Consider the following 21,756-nt stretch of genomic DNA (forward strand, 5'->3'; position numbering starts at 1 on the left):
GATCAGAGTATCGGACAGATAAAGGTATTTCTTTTTTCTTTATAAATTATATCCTATAGTCTGTTCTATTGAATATTTGAATTTGAATCACTCTCAAAGTAACTCATGAATCATTGGCAACGATTTTTTGAGTAGTTCTTCCATCTACGTTTGTACTTATGATAAATATTATTTTTGGATTTTGTTTTTTTAGACTAGTATATAAAAGAGATTTTCTATTATAGGTTTTTATAATAATTTTAATTTATAGATCATGGAATACAAAATTCACGATGAAATCGTGAAATCTCTTATCTACAACTTGCGGCTCACGGGCCTCACGCACGTGATTTTCAAAAAGCAATCCAAATACTTATAATATAGTAAATAACGACATGTCGACAAACATATTATTCTGAAATCAATGAACTTGTTTTATGTACCGAATTATCCTTCAACGGCCTTCTTTAGTGTTTAGTTAATCTACTTCGTGGTTGGTTCGAGATTTGTACTGATTTTTGCAAAGCAGATTATTGTTGGATCTATATTCTTCAAAATGTTTTACCACGATTTTTACAATGTGGACCCTTTCAAGCCGACCAGTATGGAATTTAATATGTTTTCGTCAGAAGAAGTAAAAAAGCTATCAGTAGCACGTATAGATTCTCTCATATCGTTTACTCCTTTGGGCGAACCTGTGCAGGGAGGGTTGTATGATCCCCGTCTCGGGCCGATTCACATGAACAGTGGAAAGTGCACGACTTGTAATCAAAATTCCGTTTCATGTTCTGGCCATTTTGGTCACATCGAGTTGCCATGTCCAGTGATCAATCCAATATTCAACACAGCAGTCATTCACATTCTCAAGATAAGTTGTTTATCGTGCTACTGCGTATTGTTACCCCGAGAAACCACAATATTGTTGGCTGCACAATTAAAGCTCATTGATAATGGTCAATTGACCTATGCCTATGACTTGGCTACTGAAATAAATGGGCTATGTGAAGATGACGAAAGAAAATTGTCTGTTGATGAACTAGAAACATTTATCAATTTATATTTAAAAGAACGTTTACAAGAGAATAATGGATCTTATGTGAAAAGTGCTGATGAAATTCGACAAACTTTCATTGCTGAAACTCTTAATCTAGTGAGTAAATTTAAATTGTTTTTTAAATTAATAACCTACCTATGTATTTCATTAAAAATTCTATTACCTTTAAACCTATTTCTCAATACTATGCATTTTGTATAGGTTGCTCGGCGGAGTGGTTGTATGCACTGTAAACAACCCCTTTCAACTATTTCTAAATCATACTCAACGATAACTATTTCTCATGCGGTTAAATCAAAAAAAGAAAAGAAAAGTAAAGAATATTTGTTTCCAGCAGACATAAGAGAACATATGAGACAACTGTGGATCAAAGAAAAACATTTTATTAGTGCTTTATTGCCAGTCTTGGCTGGTTTGAAAATTGAACACCCTACAGATGTTTGTTTTATGTCAGAAATACTTGTTACCCCTTCTAATATTCGTCCTAACTTAATGGTTAAAGGAAAACTAGTTGAGAGTCCTAGGAATTCAACTTACAAATCTATTTTACGAGAAGCTAAAGTTATACAATATATATGGTTATTACAGGATCAAAAAGAAGGTCAAGAAATTTCATCAGAAATTACTGAACTTGTCAATGAAAGTCAAGGAAAAGATAGCATAGAAAAAGTCCAAATTGGTATGCATAATTTACAAATGTGTGTTGATGCTCTTCTGGATGGAAATTTATTTAAATCTTATAATAGTAAAGATCAATCAACTAGAATCGGATTGAAACAATTATTAGAAAAAAAATCTGGTATTATTCGTCAGAATATGATGGGTAAACGTGTTGATTATTTTGCACGATCTGTTATTACACCCGATCCTTATTTAGATACTGATGAAATTGGTATACCTGTGGAATTTGCTAAAAAATTAACTTATCCTGTTGCTGTTACTGACTGGAACAATAAGGGATTACATGGAGTTGTATTGAATGGCCCAAATCATTATCCAGGCGCAAATATGATTGAAACAGATGAAGGAATAGTAAAATGGTTGTCTGCTACAAATAAATCACGCAGAGAAGCATTATCAAAAACTCTTTTTTACAAAGGTCCAAATTCTAGAGGTCCTCAAATTGTTCATAGACATGTTATTGATGGGGATATGATGCTTGTTAATCGACAACCATCTTTACACAAACCTAGTATTATGGCACATAGAGTTAAGGTTTTGAAAGGAGAAAAAACATTAAGATTACATTATGCTAATTGTAAGGCATATAATGCTGATTTTGATGGTGATGAAATGAATGCTCATTTACCTCAAAGTGAATTAGCAAAATGTGAAGCTAAAGAATTAGCTAGTGCTGTTTACCAATATTTAGTACCTCGTGATGGTACTCCATTAAGTGGACTTATACAAGATCATATAATATCGAGTGTAAGGATGACTGTTAGAGGACATTTTTTTACTCGAAGAGAGTATATGCATTTTGTATACCAAGCATTAAGTTCATTTGATTGTGCCATTAAGACTGTTCCTCCAGCAATCATCAAACCAGTAATGTTATGGTCTGGTAAACAAATTATTTCAACATTGATAATTAACTTGACTCCTCTTAATCAAAAAACATACATAAACCTAAAGTCCAAATCTAAACTTGAACAAAAATTTTGGAGAAATCCAAATAATTATGAATATCCAGATTTATTATCGGAATTCAATTTTATAGTACAAAATGGCAATTTATTATCAGGAATTCTTGACAAAAATCATATAGGGGCTTCTACTTACAGTTTGGTACATTGTTTTTATGAACTTTATGGTGGAAAGTATTCAGCACAATTACTAAGTGCATTTAGTAAATTATTTACTGTATATTTACAATGCGACGCCTTTACTTTAGGTGTAGAAGACATATTAGTGACTGAAAAAGCTGATCATCTACGTCAAATTGCTATTGATGAATCTAAAACTGCTGGAACATTAGCTGCTCAGGAATCTCTTGGTATTGAATATATGGACGAAGATGCAATGAACATTAAATTAGCTGAGTCATACAGCAAAAGTAGCCATTTTCCTGTAGTAGTTGATAGAAATTACAAAAAACATCTACAGCCATTTACTAATAAAATAACAAGAGCTTGTATTCCAAAAGGTTTACTTCAACCATTTCCAAATAATAATTTACAGCTTATGGTTCAATCGGGAGCAAAAGGATCTACTGTAAACACTATACAGATATCTTGTTGTTTAGGGCAAATTGAGTTAGAAGGTAAAAGACCCCCTATGATGATATCTGGCCGTACTTTACCAAGTTTCCCACCATTTGATACACTACCTAAAGCTGGAGGATTTATAGGCAGTAGATTTATGACAGGCATCCAACCTCAAGAATTTTTTTTCCATTGCATGGCAGGACGTGAAGGTCTTATTGATACTGCTGTTAAAACAAGTAGAAGTGGTTATTTACAACGTTGTTTGGTTAAACATCTTGAAAGTCTTATTGTCAATTATGATATGACTGTTAGAGATAGCAATGGAAGTATTGTACAGTATTTGTATGGCGAGGATGGCTTAGAAGTTACCAAAAGCAGTTTTTTCAAAGAAAAGCAATTTGATTTCTTAGCTGGCAATGTAAATTCTTTTAAAGCTCTTAAAAAAATAAGAAATGATGAATGCTACAAAGAACTTGATGACAAGTTGGAAGAGATCAAGTCCACAGTGGAAAACAAAAAAAAAAATAGACGTGAAAGTGAATTTTTGAGTTGGTGTAAACAAACTTCTAAAGTTAAAAACAAAAAACATCCAAAAATTAAAAACGGTCGTTATGTGCAAGACTTAAAAATGTGCAATAAATGGTATGAAATGGATAAAGATGTAAAAATGTCGTAAGTACTAAAATTTAAACCATCCATTTAAAGGATAAATATTTGTTTTTATTAAAAATTGATAACCAAACTAGTTGAATTTGTATAAAATAGTTTTAAATAACTTAACTTGGACACTCGACAACTTCCATCTCGAGAGGAATAAAAATAAATTTGATTAATGTATTTTATCATATCATTTCTAGGGCCAAAGAGCAAAAAAAAAATTTATTTGAGGTTTAATTTATCGAGAGTTGACTATATTAACAAATACTTCTGAATTTTTGTATTGCTTAATATGGAATTACATCCCGAATTACATTAACTTTTAACTTCATTTTTCATTAATAGTTATACTGAAACAATAAGAAGAGTACCTGATCCAGTGGGTGCATCTTTTCATCCTGGAGGACACTATGGTTTATTATCAGAGAAAATGGATTCATCAATTAATAGATATTTTGATACAAAGTAAGTAGTTATAATATGTTCGTTTGAAAATATATTATTAAAAATGTTATCATCAACTTTTTAAGTAATGGATTGAATGATAATGACAAACAAATTGCAAAAGAATCAATACGTCTCAAAGCTATGGCTGCAACAGCTGCAGCTGGTGAACCAGTAGGTTGTATTGCTGCCCAATCTGTTGGTGAACCATCTACACAAATGACATTGAATACTTTTCACTTTGCTGGCCGCGGTGAGATGAATGTTACCCTAGGTATTCCTAGACTACGTGAGATATTAATGATGGCTACAAAAACTATTAAAACTCCATCCATGGAAATACCATTCTTTCAGTCTGAAAAGTAAATTTTAATTAGTTTTAATTTTTTTATTTTATTACTTAAAATGTTTAAATTATATTTCTGTTTAGTGTTCAAAATGAAGCAGACTTTTTAAGGAAATTAATGACTAAAATATCATTAAAAGATGTTTTATCTAAAGTAAAAGTGCAAGAAAAAGTAATGTTAAATCCAGTTAGACGTATGTGTTATGATTTAACATTATATTTATTACCACATCGCTGCTACAAATCCATGACCCATGTAACACCTAAAGCTGTTATGAGATTCATTAAAAACACATTTTCAGAAAGTCTCAAAAAAATGTTCATTAAAAATTTGTCAAACAATTTTAGTGGAGAATTAATATCTGAACAAACTAAGACTGCTTTTAAAATGAGTAGAGAAAAAAACAATGACAATGATGAAGATGCATTATTAGTATGTATAATTGTTAATTTATACTCCAAATATAATTAAAAGTTAATTATTGTTATTATTTGTAACAAATAATTAATAATAATATTTTAGGACAAAAGTGAACCCCAAGAAACCAAAACTAAAAATCAAGTTGATTCAGATAGTGAATCAGAGGCTGGTGAATTTGATTCGGCAGCCATGAAGAGAAAGTGATTATTTAATATTTATACAATTAATTATAATGAGCAATGATGATCAAATCTATGGACAAAATTGATCTAATAGTTGTCAAATATATTTTGTAGTATAATGTTTTGGATACACCCAATCAGGCTAATCATAAGCGTGCTCAGATCTTGCCAGAGTAGTCATACATAACATATTAATATAATATAATAATTGTATTCTTATTTGCCTCTAAGTTGTAAAAACTAATTTATTTTTAAAGTATACCTCCTAATATTATTGCTTAGATATTATGATGATATTGAATATTGGGAGGGAAAAGTTTGCAGAGTATTCAAGTACCTACCCTGACTATACTGTGTGCACGCTTTTGCGTCTAATATACATATTCATTATATATTATTGAAATAATTAAATCAATATATTTTTTTCTCAAAATTTTATAAATTTTGCTTTCTTAGCCATTGACTTTTAACTTAAAATTTACTGTATTTTGTGTGTTTATCTTGGAATATTTTTGAACATAAATTTTATTTATGTGAATTTAATGAAATCAATAATAAATATGGTAGTAATATATCAAATAATTGTTTGAAAAGTTTTGTATGTAATAAATAACTTTTATTGAATTTATATTAATTTGAAAATAATTTTCTTACTTTGAAACAATAATGTTTTTAGAGCTCAAACAGAAGAGTATGATTATGAAAAGGATGAAGACGATCCAGAGAGTGATGAAGAAGCTGAAATTAGTGAAAAACAAAGTGAATGTGATAACTTAACTAGTACAGAAGGTCAACCTATTAAAAGCAATCATAATACATCTGATAGTGAAATCAACATAGAAGATGAAAATAGTGAGGATTTTGTTAATAAAAAAGATTATTCTCAAATTGTAATCGATGTTAGGTAAGATTGTACTTTGATAAAAAAAAAAAAAAAATTAATCAATTTTAAACTTTTATAGATGTGATAAGAAACCATATACGTTTGCAAATATTCAAGTATCAATACCTTTAGAATTCAAGAGAATTGACTTAACAGGATTACTTAAAGATTTGATGGGTCGAGTAATAATTCACGAAATACCTGGTATTAATAGAGCTATTTTAACTGAAGAAGAAGATAAAATAGTATTAAAAACCGAGGGTTCACGTGGTGTAGCTGAGCTTTTTAGGTTTGCGAATATTTTAGATTTAAATTCATTATACTGTAATGATATACAAATGATGTTGAACACATATGGCATAGAAGCTGCTAACAGGGTTATTATTAAGGAAGTTAAGAATGTATTTAAGGTTTGTATCTTATTATAATATTGTTATTAGAATATTGTGCTATACAATGTTTGTACTCATAGAATAATATTTTTTATGTAGGTTTATGGTATTAATGTAGATACCCGACATTTATCATTAATAGCTGATTATATGACTTATGATGGCAAGTATAAGGCATTAAACAGAGTTGGTATGAACGGCTGTCCATCACCATTGCAACAAATGTCGTTTGAATCTACTCTTAATTATTTGAAAAAATCTACAGTTAGAGGATTAAAAGATAATTTAGTTTCACCTTCAAGTACTCTTATTATTGGCCAACAAGCCCAAATAGGAAGTGGTCTTGTTAAATTGTTATGGCAATAATGTAAATATGTTTCACTAATTTGTAATAACTTATATTTTTATTTTGTTATTTTAAGAATTTAAATAATGTATGTATTTTTAATTCTTGTTGGTATTACTTTTTAGTTATTTCGAGATAAGAAATATCTATAATTATACAATTATTCAGAAAACACTGATATTATATAAATCATTTTTCACTTACGCTAATACAAAATAAAGTTAAAAAATGTTTAAGCATAAATCTGCATGTCGGCTTAACATGATTTAAAGTAATAGACACAAAAAAAAATTATACCAAAATCTTTTATCATTTAATAATAAATATTTTATTTGTTATAAAAACTATCTAACTACAAGATAGTTAGATATTTGATATCTAGTTAAGTACCTATTAAAATATTCTGATTTTGCAATATCATTTGTACAAAAATAATATTTAATATTTACGTATGCCTAATGATTTTCAAAATATTTATTTTATATAAACTATGAAGTATAAACCAAAATAATTATTTATATGGGTATTTTAAAAATATGTAAAAACAGTAGCAATCCCCATCAGAATTCGACATAGTTTTCCAATCATTATAAATGAATTATACTTTATATATATATATATTAAATAGGTTATTGAATAAGTTGAACTTAACAATTTCAATCAATACATTTATTTTTTTGATTAAAAAAACGTAAGTGACTTAATATTAAAAATATAAAAATTTCCATGCTGAACTGAGAACTGACAAAAACGGATGACGCATTAAAGCAACACTACTAACATTATGTGGCCCTTCTTAAATTTCGCTTATGGTAATCAACGTGTAACTTTTAAAGTATCTACTGAGTACAAATGCTATCATTGGATATTACCCAATTTACAAAACCATTAAATATAGGTAGGTAAAAAACAAATTTTAACAGTGAGGTAAAAATCTACTTGATTAATGCCTAATTTTTCTCAAAATAAAACATAAATAAAAATGTAAATTTTCAATTAGCGAAAGATAATAAAATGAAATATGTAAAAATGATGTGAAAAAGTTTAAAATATATACAAAATACTAATTGTATGCATAAACAAATACAATAAAATTAAAATATGACATATAAGTAGTAAAAATCATTTTCGTTTCTGTCTTTCTGAATTTAAGTAAAATTATCTAATATAAATACACAATATATTATTATATAATAAATAACAACATAGATAATACTGAAAATACAAAAAAAACTTATAGTTAATGATAAAGAATAATAATATAAGCTTGAAACCAAAAAAATTATCTATATTATTATGTACATATGTCAGAATTCACCTTACCAGTTATAACAAAAACGACCTACGTCTAAGAATTGCGACTTCTGTCACGGCTTGATTGCTTCAACCAATACATATACAATCTATTTCTTCATTACCAATAGTTTCGGCGTACATTAATTAAATGTTTCCTCATCAACGTCCCAGACCATTGGTAATGGCAAAAAAAACTCCTAGAACAATGCTAAAAAAATTTTCCCGTTTAACGATGGCTGAATTTTTTTCTTATACAACAGATTGCTGAACACAGTTGGATTATGCCCTCGACCGCGGATGATGGAATTTTTTGTGCGAATCTGCTCAGAAGATTGTAAAATGCCTATATTTCCTGCTGATTAGATGGTAGGTAGGTGCCATTTGTTCTTTATCCAATTCCCACAATCGTTCATCGTAACATTTCCAAAATTTCTCATTATCCGATGGTAGCATAATTTTCATGTGATGCCCTTCGTTCGATCATGTCTGATCCCGGATCCTTATCCGAAACTCGAAAGCCATTATTGCAGATTAACCACCTTTGGATAGAATATTACATCGTTGTGTTCGTCCGACACTGCTTTCCTGAACGCCACCTATAATGTAATATTACTAATTAGTAATTACCCTATAATCATTTATGTAATGCAGCGGTGTGCATTATTTTTGTTCCACCGTTCCACGCCTTTAAATTAATTTATTTCGACGAAGCATCTCCCCCTACCACTTTATAACAGCATTATGTAGGTGAGTGGGCATAATTCTAGTTTAGCTACCAAGCGATTTTTTGAATATTTTATTTTTTTTGCAAAATTTGTGTTTTTGTATGCTTTTTGTAATGGCACTTAAAAAAAAAGTCGCTCAAACTTCTAATGGATGTTATGTTCAAAAAACTTCAAAATACTCGATTTTTCAAAAAATCGTGTTTTTGAATTAATAATACCAAAAAATTGTATTTTTGTATTGTTAGTATTTGTATGCTTGATGTTTTGGTAAAATCAAAATTGATCAATCATACTTACTTTTTATGTTAAACTTAGAAATACTCAATTTTTCCAAAAATCGTGTTTTCGAGTTAAAAATATCAATACTTAAACATTTTGGACATTTTTATTTTTCATTCAGTGTGTAATGATATTAAGAAGTTTTTAGTGTTATCAAAATTTGTTGGTCGGACTTAGTTTCGAAGTTACGGCGAATTTAATTATGTTGAAAATAAGATATTGAAATATCGTGGTCTATTGCGTTTAAAAATAAATAATAATTCGGTTTCAATTTAGCAGTACAACACAGCTTTGGTTTTTACCAAAAACTATCTAACCTATTAATTTATTTATATTTATATAACTAAATGAAAATTATTCTTGATTAAATCTTAATTTTACTGTATTATCTTTTGTGGTTAAATTTATGGGCCCATCCAAAAAAATATTCCTGGATCCGCGCCTGGTTTGGTGGCGTGGAACGTGAAACTGGGAGATATTTCTTAGTTCCTGTTGAACGCCGGGACAAAGATACGTTGTTGTCGGCAATAACCAGTGTTGAATCCAGGTATACTTCAGGGGGGAGCATTCGCCCCCCTGACAAATACAACTTTCTGACTTTCAACAAAATGTACCTACTTATTTATTAAATGCACAATACTAATTTAAATATAAATAATTAATAGGTTTCTAATTTATTTTGTAATTTTTTCAATATTTATAATTTCTGAATTGTAATAAATTATAATAATACAATTTATAATATGTGACGACCTTAGATTGATTTAATAATTTAAAAATTAATAATTTGTTTTATAACATTTTAAATATTTATAATTTCTGAATTGCAATAAATAATAATAATAGGTAATACGATTTATAATGTGTGACAACCTTAGATTTGATTTAAAAAAAAAAAAAAAAAATTTGTTTTGTAGTTTTATATAAATTTGAAATGTCTAAATTATAAATTGTAAAAAAAATAACTACCTATTAATAGATATAATTCATAATACTAAAATGACGTATTACCTACCATTCACCAATGAAAAAAAAAGTGAGCCCCCCCGAGAAAAATTGTCTGGATTCAACATTGCATGGCAATAACGGATTGGATTATGCCAGGAACTACGATAATTAGTGATTTTTGGAAAGTATAAGTTTACGATATTATAAAATCTAATTAAATCAGGTTATTTAACATGTAATTTAAATTCAGAGCTACGATTGTTTGAAAGATAATGGATATCAACATTTGACGGTAAATCACTCAATACAATTTTAAAATCCTGAAACTGGCGCACACACAATGTTGAGGGAATGTGGCGTCATGCAAAAGCGTCAATGACGCAATATTCTAGAAAAAAGCACTTCTATGCAGGTTATCTGGCCAAATATATGTTCCTGAAGTAGTGAAGTCATGCCGAACATCAGGGTTAGATCCTTTATCGGAATTTTTTCAACTTGCTCGTATAGTGTACGACCCTTCCCGCTTCCGGACAAATGTTGCAGGAGATTGTAGTTGCTGAACATTCTGATAGTTCAAATTCAGATGATTCGGAAAATGAGTTCAACTAATAATTGATTTTAATATTTTATATTATTTTAAATAAAAAAATAATTTTTAATATATTATTATATTTATATTACACAAAGCTATGTTATTAGTTAAAATCTAACTGTTAGACCCCATTACAATAAAATCTTCTTTATGTCATTACACATCGAATGAAAAATAAAAATTTCTAAAATGTTTAGGTATTGATATTTTTAACTAAAAAACGCGATTTTTGGAAAAATTGAGCATTTTTAAGTTTAACATAAAAAGTAAGTACCTACGATAGATCAATTTAGATTAAAACGATAAAACATTAAGCATACAAATACTAACAATACAAAAAAAAAATTCCAAAAATACAATGTTTTGGTATTATTAATTCAAAAACACGATTTTATGAAAAATCGAGTATTTTAAAGTTTTTTGTACATAACTTCCATTAGAAGCTTGAGCGACTTTTTTTTAAAGTGCCATTACAAAATGTATACAAAAACACATTTTGCAAAATAAATATTTCAAAAAAACGGTTGGGAGCTAAAGTAGAATTGTTCCGGTGAGTGCATGATTTATATGGTCTTAAATCTTAATGTATACAACAATTTTAAATTATATAACATAAGCCTGGAGATAAGAAAGGCATTCCTAAAAAGTTATACACGGAGTGTAGCGCTCTCTGGATCCGAAACAAGGACGATAAACTCAATGGACAAAATAGGTTAGAAGCCTTATTTGAGATGTGGTGCTTCAGGAAAATGCTTAAAATACCATGGATCGAGAGGGTAAAGAATAAGGAAGTACTAGATAAAAAAAGGAACAACGACGAATATAGAAAAGTATTCAATCAAGAAGAAGCAAGATGATGGGACATATATTAAGATTTAAGGCATTTAACCCGGAACATTGTAGGTACTTTACAACACTAAATAAATTTTTGATTTTTGGTCTTTTGATTAATTTAAAACAAGGTCTCTTATATATTGCCATTAGTTTAATTTGAAAAAAAATGATAATTACCTAATAAAATCATAGTAGTTTCTATGAAACTCTGAAGTTAAACTGTTGAAAAATTTCGTCAAGATCACGAAAATTTGCAAATTATTTTTAGTTAGAAATTGAAGAACATTTTTATATTTGTACCTAAGATTTAAAATATAATACAGTTTCCATATAAAATTTTCTGCGTTTATAAAAACAAGGTTAACTGGAAAGTCAAATACATTTTAATTTTTTTTAAGAATTTCAAGCTTAAATTTATATGACATTCACCCCGTAAATTAAAATTTTTTATTAAATCAATAAAAAATGTATACAATTTTTTTCTACAAGATTGTAGCCTATTGGTACCTATTCATATTTTTGAATGTAGCACATTATGATATTTTCAAATACAAATTACAGTGGTCCATCAGGAATTTCCATGGTTTCCCGGTCCACCACGGAGATAACACGCTTGAGTTTTAAGACTATATTGTCTACAGACTATAAGTGATTAGGTTTAGGTAGGATGGTAGGTGCAAAAATAATTAAGTACTTTATTTATAAGATTGTATCCGTGCCTTCTGTGGATACTAAAAGTTGAAAAGTCGTGAATTTATCGTTGGTATTGTTTAGATCATTCGGATTTTGGACGGTTAAGATTTTAAGTCTAAAAAACAAGATTCGTATATAAAATGTATATTATATAAAATGTTTATTTGTTTTTACTGCTTAACTTTTTATTCATATTTTGTATCCAAAAAGTGTCAATATACCTATGAATCCAATGTGTAATGTGTTCAGAAAGTTTTAAAATATTATTTTATTAATTACTTATTCAAATTAAATAATATTATTGATTTCTGTTCAAAAAAAAATAAAATATATTGATTAAATAATGTAAAAAGTTAACACACTAAATGATTATTTATTAAATATTAAAAAAATATTCTCTCTGAGGGCTAACAAAATAGGGGCAAAATAGATTTAATTTACGAACAAAAAAATAGATGGGATATTACAATACTCTTCTAATTTTTAATGTCAAGGTAAGTGTTATGTGTTATATGTATTGTATATTAATAAATGGGTTAATTCGCTGGGAGTTCATCTTTTGGAGGGATTGTGTTATGTACTATAATATATATAATGTGTGATGTAGTTAAACTTGGACAGACTTGACGTACTGTCATGGAATAAAAACGTATGTACCTGTGCGATCTCCATGACGTCGTTGTATGACTAAAATTAAATCAATACTTCGGACGTGCGCTGCAGCCCACAGTTCTCAGTACGTAGCGTACTGTTTTCTGATGTTTTTGTTTTGACCGTTCCCGACCCTCGAGCGCTTAATATTATGATACTCATTTAATAATGACCGAGTCGTGTAAATGGCTACTAACGGTGGCGAGGAAGGAAGTCTTTTTGATTTGGACACAGTGCGGTCATTACATAAGACAGTAATTGCTCTGAGAACTGCTCTTGAACGATCGAAAGCGGAACTCGAATTGGTCAAGAAATCTTGTGGCGCCATGGATGATAAAAAGGTATCCACAGACATTCGAAATTTTCGTGGATTATTTAATTAAATTCAATTAAATCCAATTTATTTTTTATGAGTTATATCAAATAATGCATTAAAGCTATGCCCCCTCAAAATATTATAGTTGATTAATTTAAAAGATGTGACAATTGAAAAATTGTGTTATAAAATAAAATTATAGGTGGCGATTTATTTATTTTATTGAAGTATAGGTATATAATATAGATTATTTATTTTTTCTCAGACCTAAGAGCTGTAGTTTAAACCAATTTTTGTTACAAGTCTCATTATTCAAGTATTTTGTTATCCCAATAAATAATTGTTTTATCATATTTTATATATATATAGATTGTGTGTCAAAACTCTGAAGAAACCGACGAGATTGAGTTAATATTTACAACAGATGACAATATGAATGTATCACCTAATGAAGATCTCGTATCTATAGATAATGTTTTGGAAACTGATATATCAAAGTGTGGAGCGAATTCCAAAGAAATGCCAAATTCTAAATATCTCAGTCCATTACGACCTATTTTAAAGGATATTACACTAAAAACTCAAGAAGTTGAAGCACAAACAGATATCACTGCTTTGCCTCTACAATGGCGTTCTGAAGGATTTCTAATTAATCAGGCAAAGACTACATCACCAAACACAACATTACCATCCAAATTTATTGTACCAGTTGACAAGAATACGCGTAAACAATGTTTGCGTGTATCTAAAAAAACTACTGAATCAAGAAGGGTCATGTTATCAGATATAAATTTTACAAGTATGGTGCCAGAATTGTCAAGGAGTGTTGATCATTTGTGTAGGCAACCAGGACCACTCACTCGTGAACCATCAAGATCAAAGTATAATACCTACAATACTATTTTAGTATTAAAGTACACTAATAATTATTATCTATCTTTGTACAGATTTCCACGAAGTCCTGGTTATTTTTCTGTTGGTTCATCATCTTCACGATATGATTTTGGTTCAGTATTTTCCGTGCATTCATCATGTTACCGATGTCAAGTAAGACCATCAGTTATGTCATTGGAAGCACGGCACAATGCATCATGGTCGTCAGTACCATCTTCTCCTACTAAATGCCGGCGATCTTTAAGTGTTCCATGTGAACCATGTGCATCATTACAAGATGTCAAGTACTCATCTACTGCCACATTAAAAGCAGAAGATGAAGTGCCGAAGAAAATCAAAAACAGAGTATCATTTAAAGGTCAGATTATTATTTATCGAAGTTATATAAAAATAATTATTTTAAAAATGATTTAGAATCAGGGAAAATGCGATTGTCAATGCCTGATTTAAGAAAATCAGAAGGAGACTCAACCGATTCACTTATAGAAGAATCTGAATGTGTTGTTCGTAATGCTATAGACTGTCTCATAACTGGATGTTCCACAAGTTTCAAGGAATGCAAAAAGCACAGACGTTATTCTGAACCGTATCACATGAACATAGGTTAGAACACAATTTTATTATTTATCTAAATTCAAGCAAATGTAATTATAAAAAATTTCTTTTTGATATTAAAATATTTTATTTTTAATAGGGCAGGGGGGAGGTTACACCCTACAATATATTTTATAAATAAATAACAATTTGAATGAAATTCAAATATGTGTACACAGTTCACATTAATTAAAAATAGGGTGTTCGTTCACTATGTGATCTACCTGTATAATTGGATTTAAAATGACGTGTTCTACCAATATAAGACTTAGGTATACAATATACATAGTGACAATAGTTATATTTATCATGCATGGGTCATGGAAATATATACTTACTCATTTTTATATTTTCATCATATAATTACTGGTGCTTACCTACTCTTAACTGTCATCCTACCTTATTCTATTTGCCATTAATATCAAAGACTATATGATGATAGTATAATTTAGAATATATCAAAAAAAGTAAATTTTCAAATATAACACCGTCATACATATAATAAATGTCTATATATATATGTTAACTTCTCCCGGGGAAATAACGTCAAAAATCTAGCCGCCAGACTGAGAATCGAACTCTGGTCTCTCGCTTGCCGGGCGATTACTCTACCACTAAGCTACCCGACTGCATAGACCCATGACGCTACATCCCCAAGTTAACAGATGTTTACATATATAAACAATAATTATATTTATTATTAACTAATGTAAACTACAATTTAATAATGTTAATAATCATACAAATATAGCAAGAATTCCAATATCAGCCAATACTTCTACATGTTATATTTAATAAAAAAAAAAGTAAATTGTCATATAGCTAGTCTGTGATAATAATGTTATTAGTTTATTACTTATCATGCACATTATCAACATTTATTAATTATTAGTATGTGTTAAGTGGTGTTTACTGGTGGTTAATTGTGTATAGCAAAATTAATGAAATATCAATAATAACATGGTAATAATTATAAGTATTTAATTCAAAAAAATTAGTTCTTAAATTTTAAGTAAAACATACAATTTAATCACAAAATAAAAAAACTAATTCCTACCATTATGTCATTATGATACATAGATATTCTAAAAAAAAAGTTAGCCATGAGTACTTCTTAGTACCTAATACAGCACTGTTTCAAACACAAGTAGATCACATGGTCTGGTAGGTCACCAACAGAACTATTACTAAAAACAATTTTTATTATTTAGAAAAACCCTTGTACTAAATTAGTGAAGAAAATAAATATGTATAATTTTAGACGGTTGTTCAATGAAAGTGCATGGCAAGCCATATTTACCAAAGTCCATTTATGATCTTCAATTGAATGCCTATGTCAAAGTTATTACTAGTTTTGGTAAAGTCGTTGGTGGGCGTCTGCGATATATAGGTCATGTAGCGACTATGACAGAGCCACTAGTAGGAGTACAATTTGATCAAAAGATTGGTGACTGTGATGGATCTTTGAATGGGATCAGATATTTTGAGTGGTAAGTTTAACTAAAGTTAAATTTTATTTTATTTTGTGATTGCTGATTTAATATATATTTTTATGTTTTCAGTGGAATCAATAATGGACAATTCGTCCCATTTCAAAAGATTGTTATGGCCTGGAGAGATATTTGAACATTTAACCAATATCGAATATTCATAGAAAAAATGTTATTTTATATAAAAAAAACAGTACAGTAAAACCTCCTTTAACGGACACCTCTCAATAGCGGACACCTCCAAATAACGGACGGAATTTTGGGAACGGTAAAATGTGTACTCACTATATTTCCCCTGTTAATAGTGGACGACGTTTAAGCGACTGAGAGTGTCCGGTATTTAGAGGTTTCACTGTATTATTCAATTAAATCTTGTTGTGAATTTACTATAATCAAAACATATTTATATTATTATTAGATAAATTTATTGTAAACATTAATTAATAATTATTATAACATTATGTTTGAAATTTAAAATACTTTATTAACACAAATACAAATAAAGTTCAGGTGATAAAAACAAACAATATTTTTGTTTTATCAATATTTTTGCAAGGCTAAGAAATCAAAATTTATAACATTCTAAATTCTAAAATTATTACCTTAATTTGCTTACATAAACAACTTGGAACTTATTAACACAAGCCCAATATTATTTTTCATTTAAGCTCGGCTTTCATAATATTTCGATTCTTTTTGTTTTCTAACAGCCTGTATACATTTAGCCATAGTTGGTGAAGATCTACTAATAGAATCGGTCATATAAAAGTCTTCTAAAGCAATCTGTTTAACATTTAAAGGTGTACTGATAGTCTGGGATGATAAATCCTACAACAAAAAATATTAATGTAATCAAATAGTTACATTGATTCACTATTAATACAATATAAATTACTTTAGCTAAATCTGATGCTTGAACTAAGTAATTTGCTTGTTCTAGGTCTCCATATCTAGTCATGCTTGGACAAACATCAGTTAAACGGTCACGCACCTCATTTAAAGTGTCGTAGGGAAGTTTTACACCCACAAACTGATGATCAGATCAAATCCATTAAATACATAAATTAAAATACATTATTGAACATGATAAAATCTTACTTCAGAAATTGCTCTTATAATTTTCCAGTCTGAACGTGCCATTCCTGGTGGCTGTACAGCCATCAATGTTTGTTGTGCACGACCTTCAGTGTTTACATAGGTAGCTTGTTTTTCTGTGTACGCAGCTCCTGGAAGAACAATATCGGCAATAGCTGCTCCAGCATCTCCGTGATGACCTACATGAGAAATAACTTAATTTAGAATTTTTTATTTTAAAAATAATAACTTATAATTTTTAAATAATATTTTCTTTAAAATGTATGTCATTGAATAGCAAAAAATGTTTAACATTGTTTCTTTAAGAAAAAACTTATACAATTTTTTATGGGTCCTATCAATTAAAATGAAAAAGGAATCAACAAGTGGTAATCACTTGTAACAATAATAACACAGACAACTTTTTTGTGTATAATATATATCATGTAACAAACAATACAATAATTAATTAAAATGGTTGAAATTTACTTAAAGCAATCTAACATCAAAATAAATATTGTGATTGTATTGCTAATCTACCTATATAAATTATGTATGTATTTTGTAATATTATTTATTAATTAAAAGTTTTAAGTACTAGAAACCTAATAAAATAAATAAATAAAAGTTTGGTGAGTTTAAATATAAATTTTATTTAGTTAAGTAATAAGTGATAGATATTCTGTGTATGTTGTGATTTATTTTATTTTATTTCATGATGATAAAAGTTTTTCACATAAATACAAGATATCATGATGATAAGAGATTTTCAATTAAATACAAGATATCACAAAAAATAATGCTATTAAAATTATATTTACCTTGATATATAACTGTAGTTCCAGCTGGCTTGCACTTAGTTAATGATTCATTGTCAGCTCCTAATAAATAAAGTACTTTGGCAGCAGGTAGATTATTATAAGGCTTAAAACCCAAGTCTAATGCAGCTACTTGTCCAGCAACTTGTTGCAATACATTAAGAATTTTCCATCCTTTTTCAGCCTAAATGTTATTATTTGTAAATAACTAATAATAATAATAAAATATTGAATATAAAAATTACATTTTTATTTAGTTCTTGAGAAAGTTGCTGGGCCTGAGCCAAAAGTATACCACCATCTTCTCGTTCAAATTGCTGGGCTCCTAAAATTATAACTGGACGCTTAGCTTTAGACAGCTTAGCATAGAATGCATGTCTTTTTTCTGCTAAATCCTTGAGTATTGCAGGGGATTCACCTAAATACTAATCATACAATTAGATAATGAGAAAAATATAATATAATGTTGTAAATATCTGTTAACTTGGGGATAATAGCGTAATGGGTCTACGCAATGAATAGCTTAGTGATAGAGCATTCGCCCAGCAAGGGAGAGACCTGGGTTCCATTCGGTGACTAGATTTTTTACGTTATGTCCCCGAGAAAAGTTAACAATATTAAAAACAAGCTTACCTCATAATCATAAGATAGGTCAACTTTAGGTCCTAATAATGCTATTTCTAGTTCATTATGAACATAAGATTTACGGATACGAGTGTTTAACAAAGGAGCTTCATATCGTGGGTTGGTTCCAATTAACAACACCAGGTCAGCTTGCTCCAATCCTAAAAATAAATATAAATTAAGTATATAAAATTAGCTTAAATATCATACATCATACCAGAAATGCTGCTATTTAATATATATGAAGATCTGAAGTCAGTACCAGAACCAGTCATTGGGAATGGTTCTTCTGTATATAATTCTTCACTTCCTAATCTGTTAAGCAAATCTTTCAATGCTATCATAGATTCAGCATCTGATAAACCACCACTCACACCCACAATCTAAAATAACAAGAATAAATCAAGTGTACATTTAACTATAATTTACTATTACATTTCCATTTGCATTAATTAATGCTCTAGATGTTTCTACTAATGCATCTTCCCATTCAACTGGTACTAAATTTCCTTTGTTGTCCTTAACTAATGGAGTGATCAATCTTTGGCGTTTAAGTCCATCATATGAGAAACGTGATTTATCTGATAGCCATTCTTCATTGATATCCTAAAATAACAAAATTATATGAAGCAATGAAATAATATTGGTATTGTTGTAAATTACTTCATTTAATCGTGGCAAAATTCTCATAACATCACCAGCTCTAGTGGAAACAACAATATTGCTTCCTAATGCATCCAAAACATCTACACTATCAGTTTTTCTAGTCTCCCAAGGACGTGCAGAGAATGAATATGGTTTACTGGTTAATGCTCCAACCGGACACAAATCTATTACATTACCACTGAGTTCAGACAAGAACATTTTCTCTATATAAGTTCCGACCTAAGTAATAAAAATAAATAAACAAATGGTTTAAAAATATTGAATCAGATTCAAGCAACATATAAGTAATAATAAATATCTGAAGATAGTGTACCTGCATATCTGAACCTCGACCAGTTGTTCCTAGATCATCAACACCAGCTACTTCTGATGCAAAGCGAATACATCTGGTACAGTGTATACAACGTGTCATAATAGTTTTAACAAGTGGTCCAATATCTTTATCTTCAACAGCCCTGAAAATTATTTATTATTAAAATCTATTTAATTAAGTTTAAAATAATGAAATACCTTTTGCCACTAAAATCTATATCAACAAAACGGGATCTATCACTGCCAAATGCCATACTCTGATCTTGTAAATCACATTCACCTCCCTGATCACAAATAGGACAATCAAGAGGGTGGTTCATCAATAAAAATTCCATAACACCTTCACGAGCTTTGCGGGTCAATTCAGAGTTTGTTTTAATTTTCCATCCATTCATCACTGGCATAGCACATGCAGCAACTGGCTACATTAAATAATTATAAGATAAGTTATTGTTTATTAAACATATAGTACAATAGTTGAACATACCTTAGGCGACCTCTCAACTTCAACCAAACACATCCTACAGTTGCCAGCTACAGCTAAACGTTCATGATAACAGAAACGTGGAATTTCTACACCAGCAAGGGCAGCAGCCTACACAACCAGATTTGTTAAATCTTTTCATTTTTAAATAATTTTTCAAATAATTTTTACTTGTAATACTGTGGTTCCAGGATCTACAAGGACTTTTTTATCATCTATGAATACTTCAAGCTTGGATGGTGGAGCCGGTGTATTAGAATTTAGTCGAAATTGCCCAGGTGTGACTACCAAACGAATACAAGGCACAGTACGCTGAAGTGTTGTCCGAAACATTTTAATGAATGGTATCTAACAAACAGTTTAAAAAAAATTTAAATAAGTGTCCAATTTTACTTTACATAAAATAATAATTATGCACTTTTGCACAAATAATATGTGTAGTATATACTAACTATAATAATATGTCTTTAATAATATAATATTATAATATCATCAGCATATAATATGGAGAAATAAAATAATTTGATAGAACATAGAAACCAAACCAAGTTCAAATGATAATAATCATATGATATTTTGATACCATTTTATACCAAACTATAATACATTGACCGCAGTTGAAGATAAACTGGTTACGAAACACCATGATCTAAAATGGATAATGCATGTACCTATAATTTAAGTCCACGGTTTTAGCATAGAAGACCGTGTATATCACGTACAGATATAATTTTGACTGGAGATGAAATGGTGACCAATGAGTCGTGGGTTACGGCCTGAAAAAGGATCTTTTGATTCTTTTGTATCAATGAATCATTATCATCAACTATCAACACCATCACAAACTATATTTTACTCCGTAGTCGTGACACTGTACAGTGTACACAGTGGCGTCATTTCAGGTTTTGAAAAGGGGGGGGGCAAAAATTTTGACCGGCCCATAGGCCATAATTAAAAAAAAAACCACTCGCTAACAATTACATTTTTATCTCAGTACAAACAGTCTTCTTACATCTTACACAATTAATAATTATATACATACTAGTTAGTTATCTGTGATAACTGTGGTTACTTTAGGCATAAATAACACTTTTTTTTTTTTGAAAGATAACAATGACTAATTAATACATAGGTATATTATAAAATATAATATGTAGAGGGATACCCCAGTGTTTCTCAACCTGGGGGTCGCCAACTTATTATTTAGGGTCGCAATCGAATGATTTAAATCAATGCGAAAATTAAAAGCTCAAATAATAAAAAAATAAAATATATTTATCTAATAAAATGAAATATTTAATGTACGTTTTTTTAAATTTTAAATAAATATAATATTATAATATGTATCTTTTGTATTTCTCGTGTACAGTACTTGTAGTAACTATAGACTCTAGATTATTTATAATGATAATCTAAGCGAGTATGTAAAAATATATATGTAGGGGTAGCTAAAAAATTTAAATTTAAAAAAGGGGTCGCCACAGTAAAAAGGTTGAGAAACACTGGGATACCCTATATTACCTATTAGTATTTAGCATTGAATAATTAATATATG

General features: G+C 29.2%; 3 protein-coding genes and 1 long non-coding RNA gene across 6 annotated transcripts; 2 read left to right on the forward strand and 2 right to left on the reverse strand.

The window, feature by feature from the left end:
* Positions 1–98: 98 nt before the first annotated feature.
* Positions 99–7,154, forward strand: Polr1A (RNA polymerase I subunit RpI1). 2 transcript variants are annotated; one of them, XM_015523577.2, is made up of 9 exons: positions 156–1,129; positions 1,235–3,912; positions 4,243–4,362; positions 4,428–4,703; positions 4,772–5,120; positions 5,211–5,308; positions 5,967–6,194; positions 6,253–6,583; positions 6,665–7,154. In XM_015523577.2, the coding sequence occupies exons 1-9, from the start codon at positions 536–538 to the stop codon at positions 6,929–6,931; spliced, it is 4,941 nt and encodes a 1,646-aa protein (XP_015379063.1). In that variant the 5' UTR covers positions 156–535; the 3' UTR covers positions 6,932–7,154. The 2 variants fall into 2 exon arrangements, with proteins under 2 accessions (XP_089082096.1, XP_015379063.1); XM_089225970.1 differs by lacking the exon at positions 6,665–7,154 and having other exon boundaries at positions 99–1,129; positions 5,967–6,142; positions 6,253–6,517.
* A 404-nt stretch (positions 7,155–7,558) lies between these two features.
* On the reverse strand, positions 7,559–12,923 carry LOC149055923 (uncharacterized). Its single transcript, XR_016191440.1, has 2 exons — positions 12,280–12,923; positions 7,559–8,803 (listed from the first exon to the last, which is right to left on the reverse strand). It is a non-coding gene; the product is annotated as an uncharacterized LOC149055923 (long non-coding RNA).
* A 69-nt stretch (positions 12,924–12,992) lies between these two features.
* On the forward strand, positions 12,993–16,750 carry LOC107173136 (uncharacterized). Its single transcript, XM_015523535.2, has 6 exons — positions 12,993–13,270; positions 13,615–14,126; positions 14,193–14,497; positions 14,554–14,742; positions 15,995–16,223; positions 16,296–16,750. Exons 1-6 carry the CDS (start codon positions 13,115–13,117, stop codon positions 16,357–16,359), a joined length of 1,455 nt encoding a protein of 484 aa, XP_015379021.1. The 5' UTR covers positions 12,993–13,114; the 3' UTR covers positions 16,360–16,750.
* Positions 16,626–20,887, reverse strand: ND-75 (NADH dehydrogenase (ubiquinone) 75 kDa subunit). Of its 2 annotated transcripts, none has more exons than XM_089225971.1 (14): positions 20,873–20,887; positions 20,373–20,549; positions 20,205–20,312; positions 19,916–20,139; positions 19,719–19,860; positions 19,403–19,624; positions 19,175–19,345; positions 18,957–19,122; positions 18,749–18,900; positions 18,361–18,540; positions 18,119–18,299; positions 17,322–17,497; positions 17,119–17,253; positions 16,626–17,051 (listed from the first exon to the last, which is right to left on the reverse strand). In XM_089225971.1, exons 2-14 carry the CDS (start codon positions 20,532–20,534, stop codon positions 16,887–16,889), a joined length of 2,184 nt encoding a protein of 727 aa, XP_089082097.1. In that variant the 5' UTR covers positions 20,535–20,549; positions 20,873–20,887; the 3' UTR covers positions 16,626–16,886. The 2 variants fall into 2 exon arrangements, with proteins under 2 accessions (XP_089082097.1, XP_015379006.1); XM_015523520.2 differs by lacking the exon at positions 20,873–20,887 and adding an exon at positions 20,654–20,778.
* Between the last annotated feature and the right edge of the window lie 869 nt (positions 20,888–21,756).

Source organism: Diuraphis noxia, unplaced genomic scaffold (genome assembly GCF_037042655.1).
Source record: "Diuraphis noxia isolate RWA-SAM2 unplaced genomic scaffold, SU_Dnox_SAM2 contig0004, whole genome shotgun sequence".
Taxonomy (NCBI): Eukaryota; Metazoa; Arthropoda; class Insecta; order Hemiptera; family Aphididae; genus Diuraphis; species Diuraphis noxia.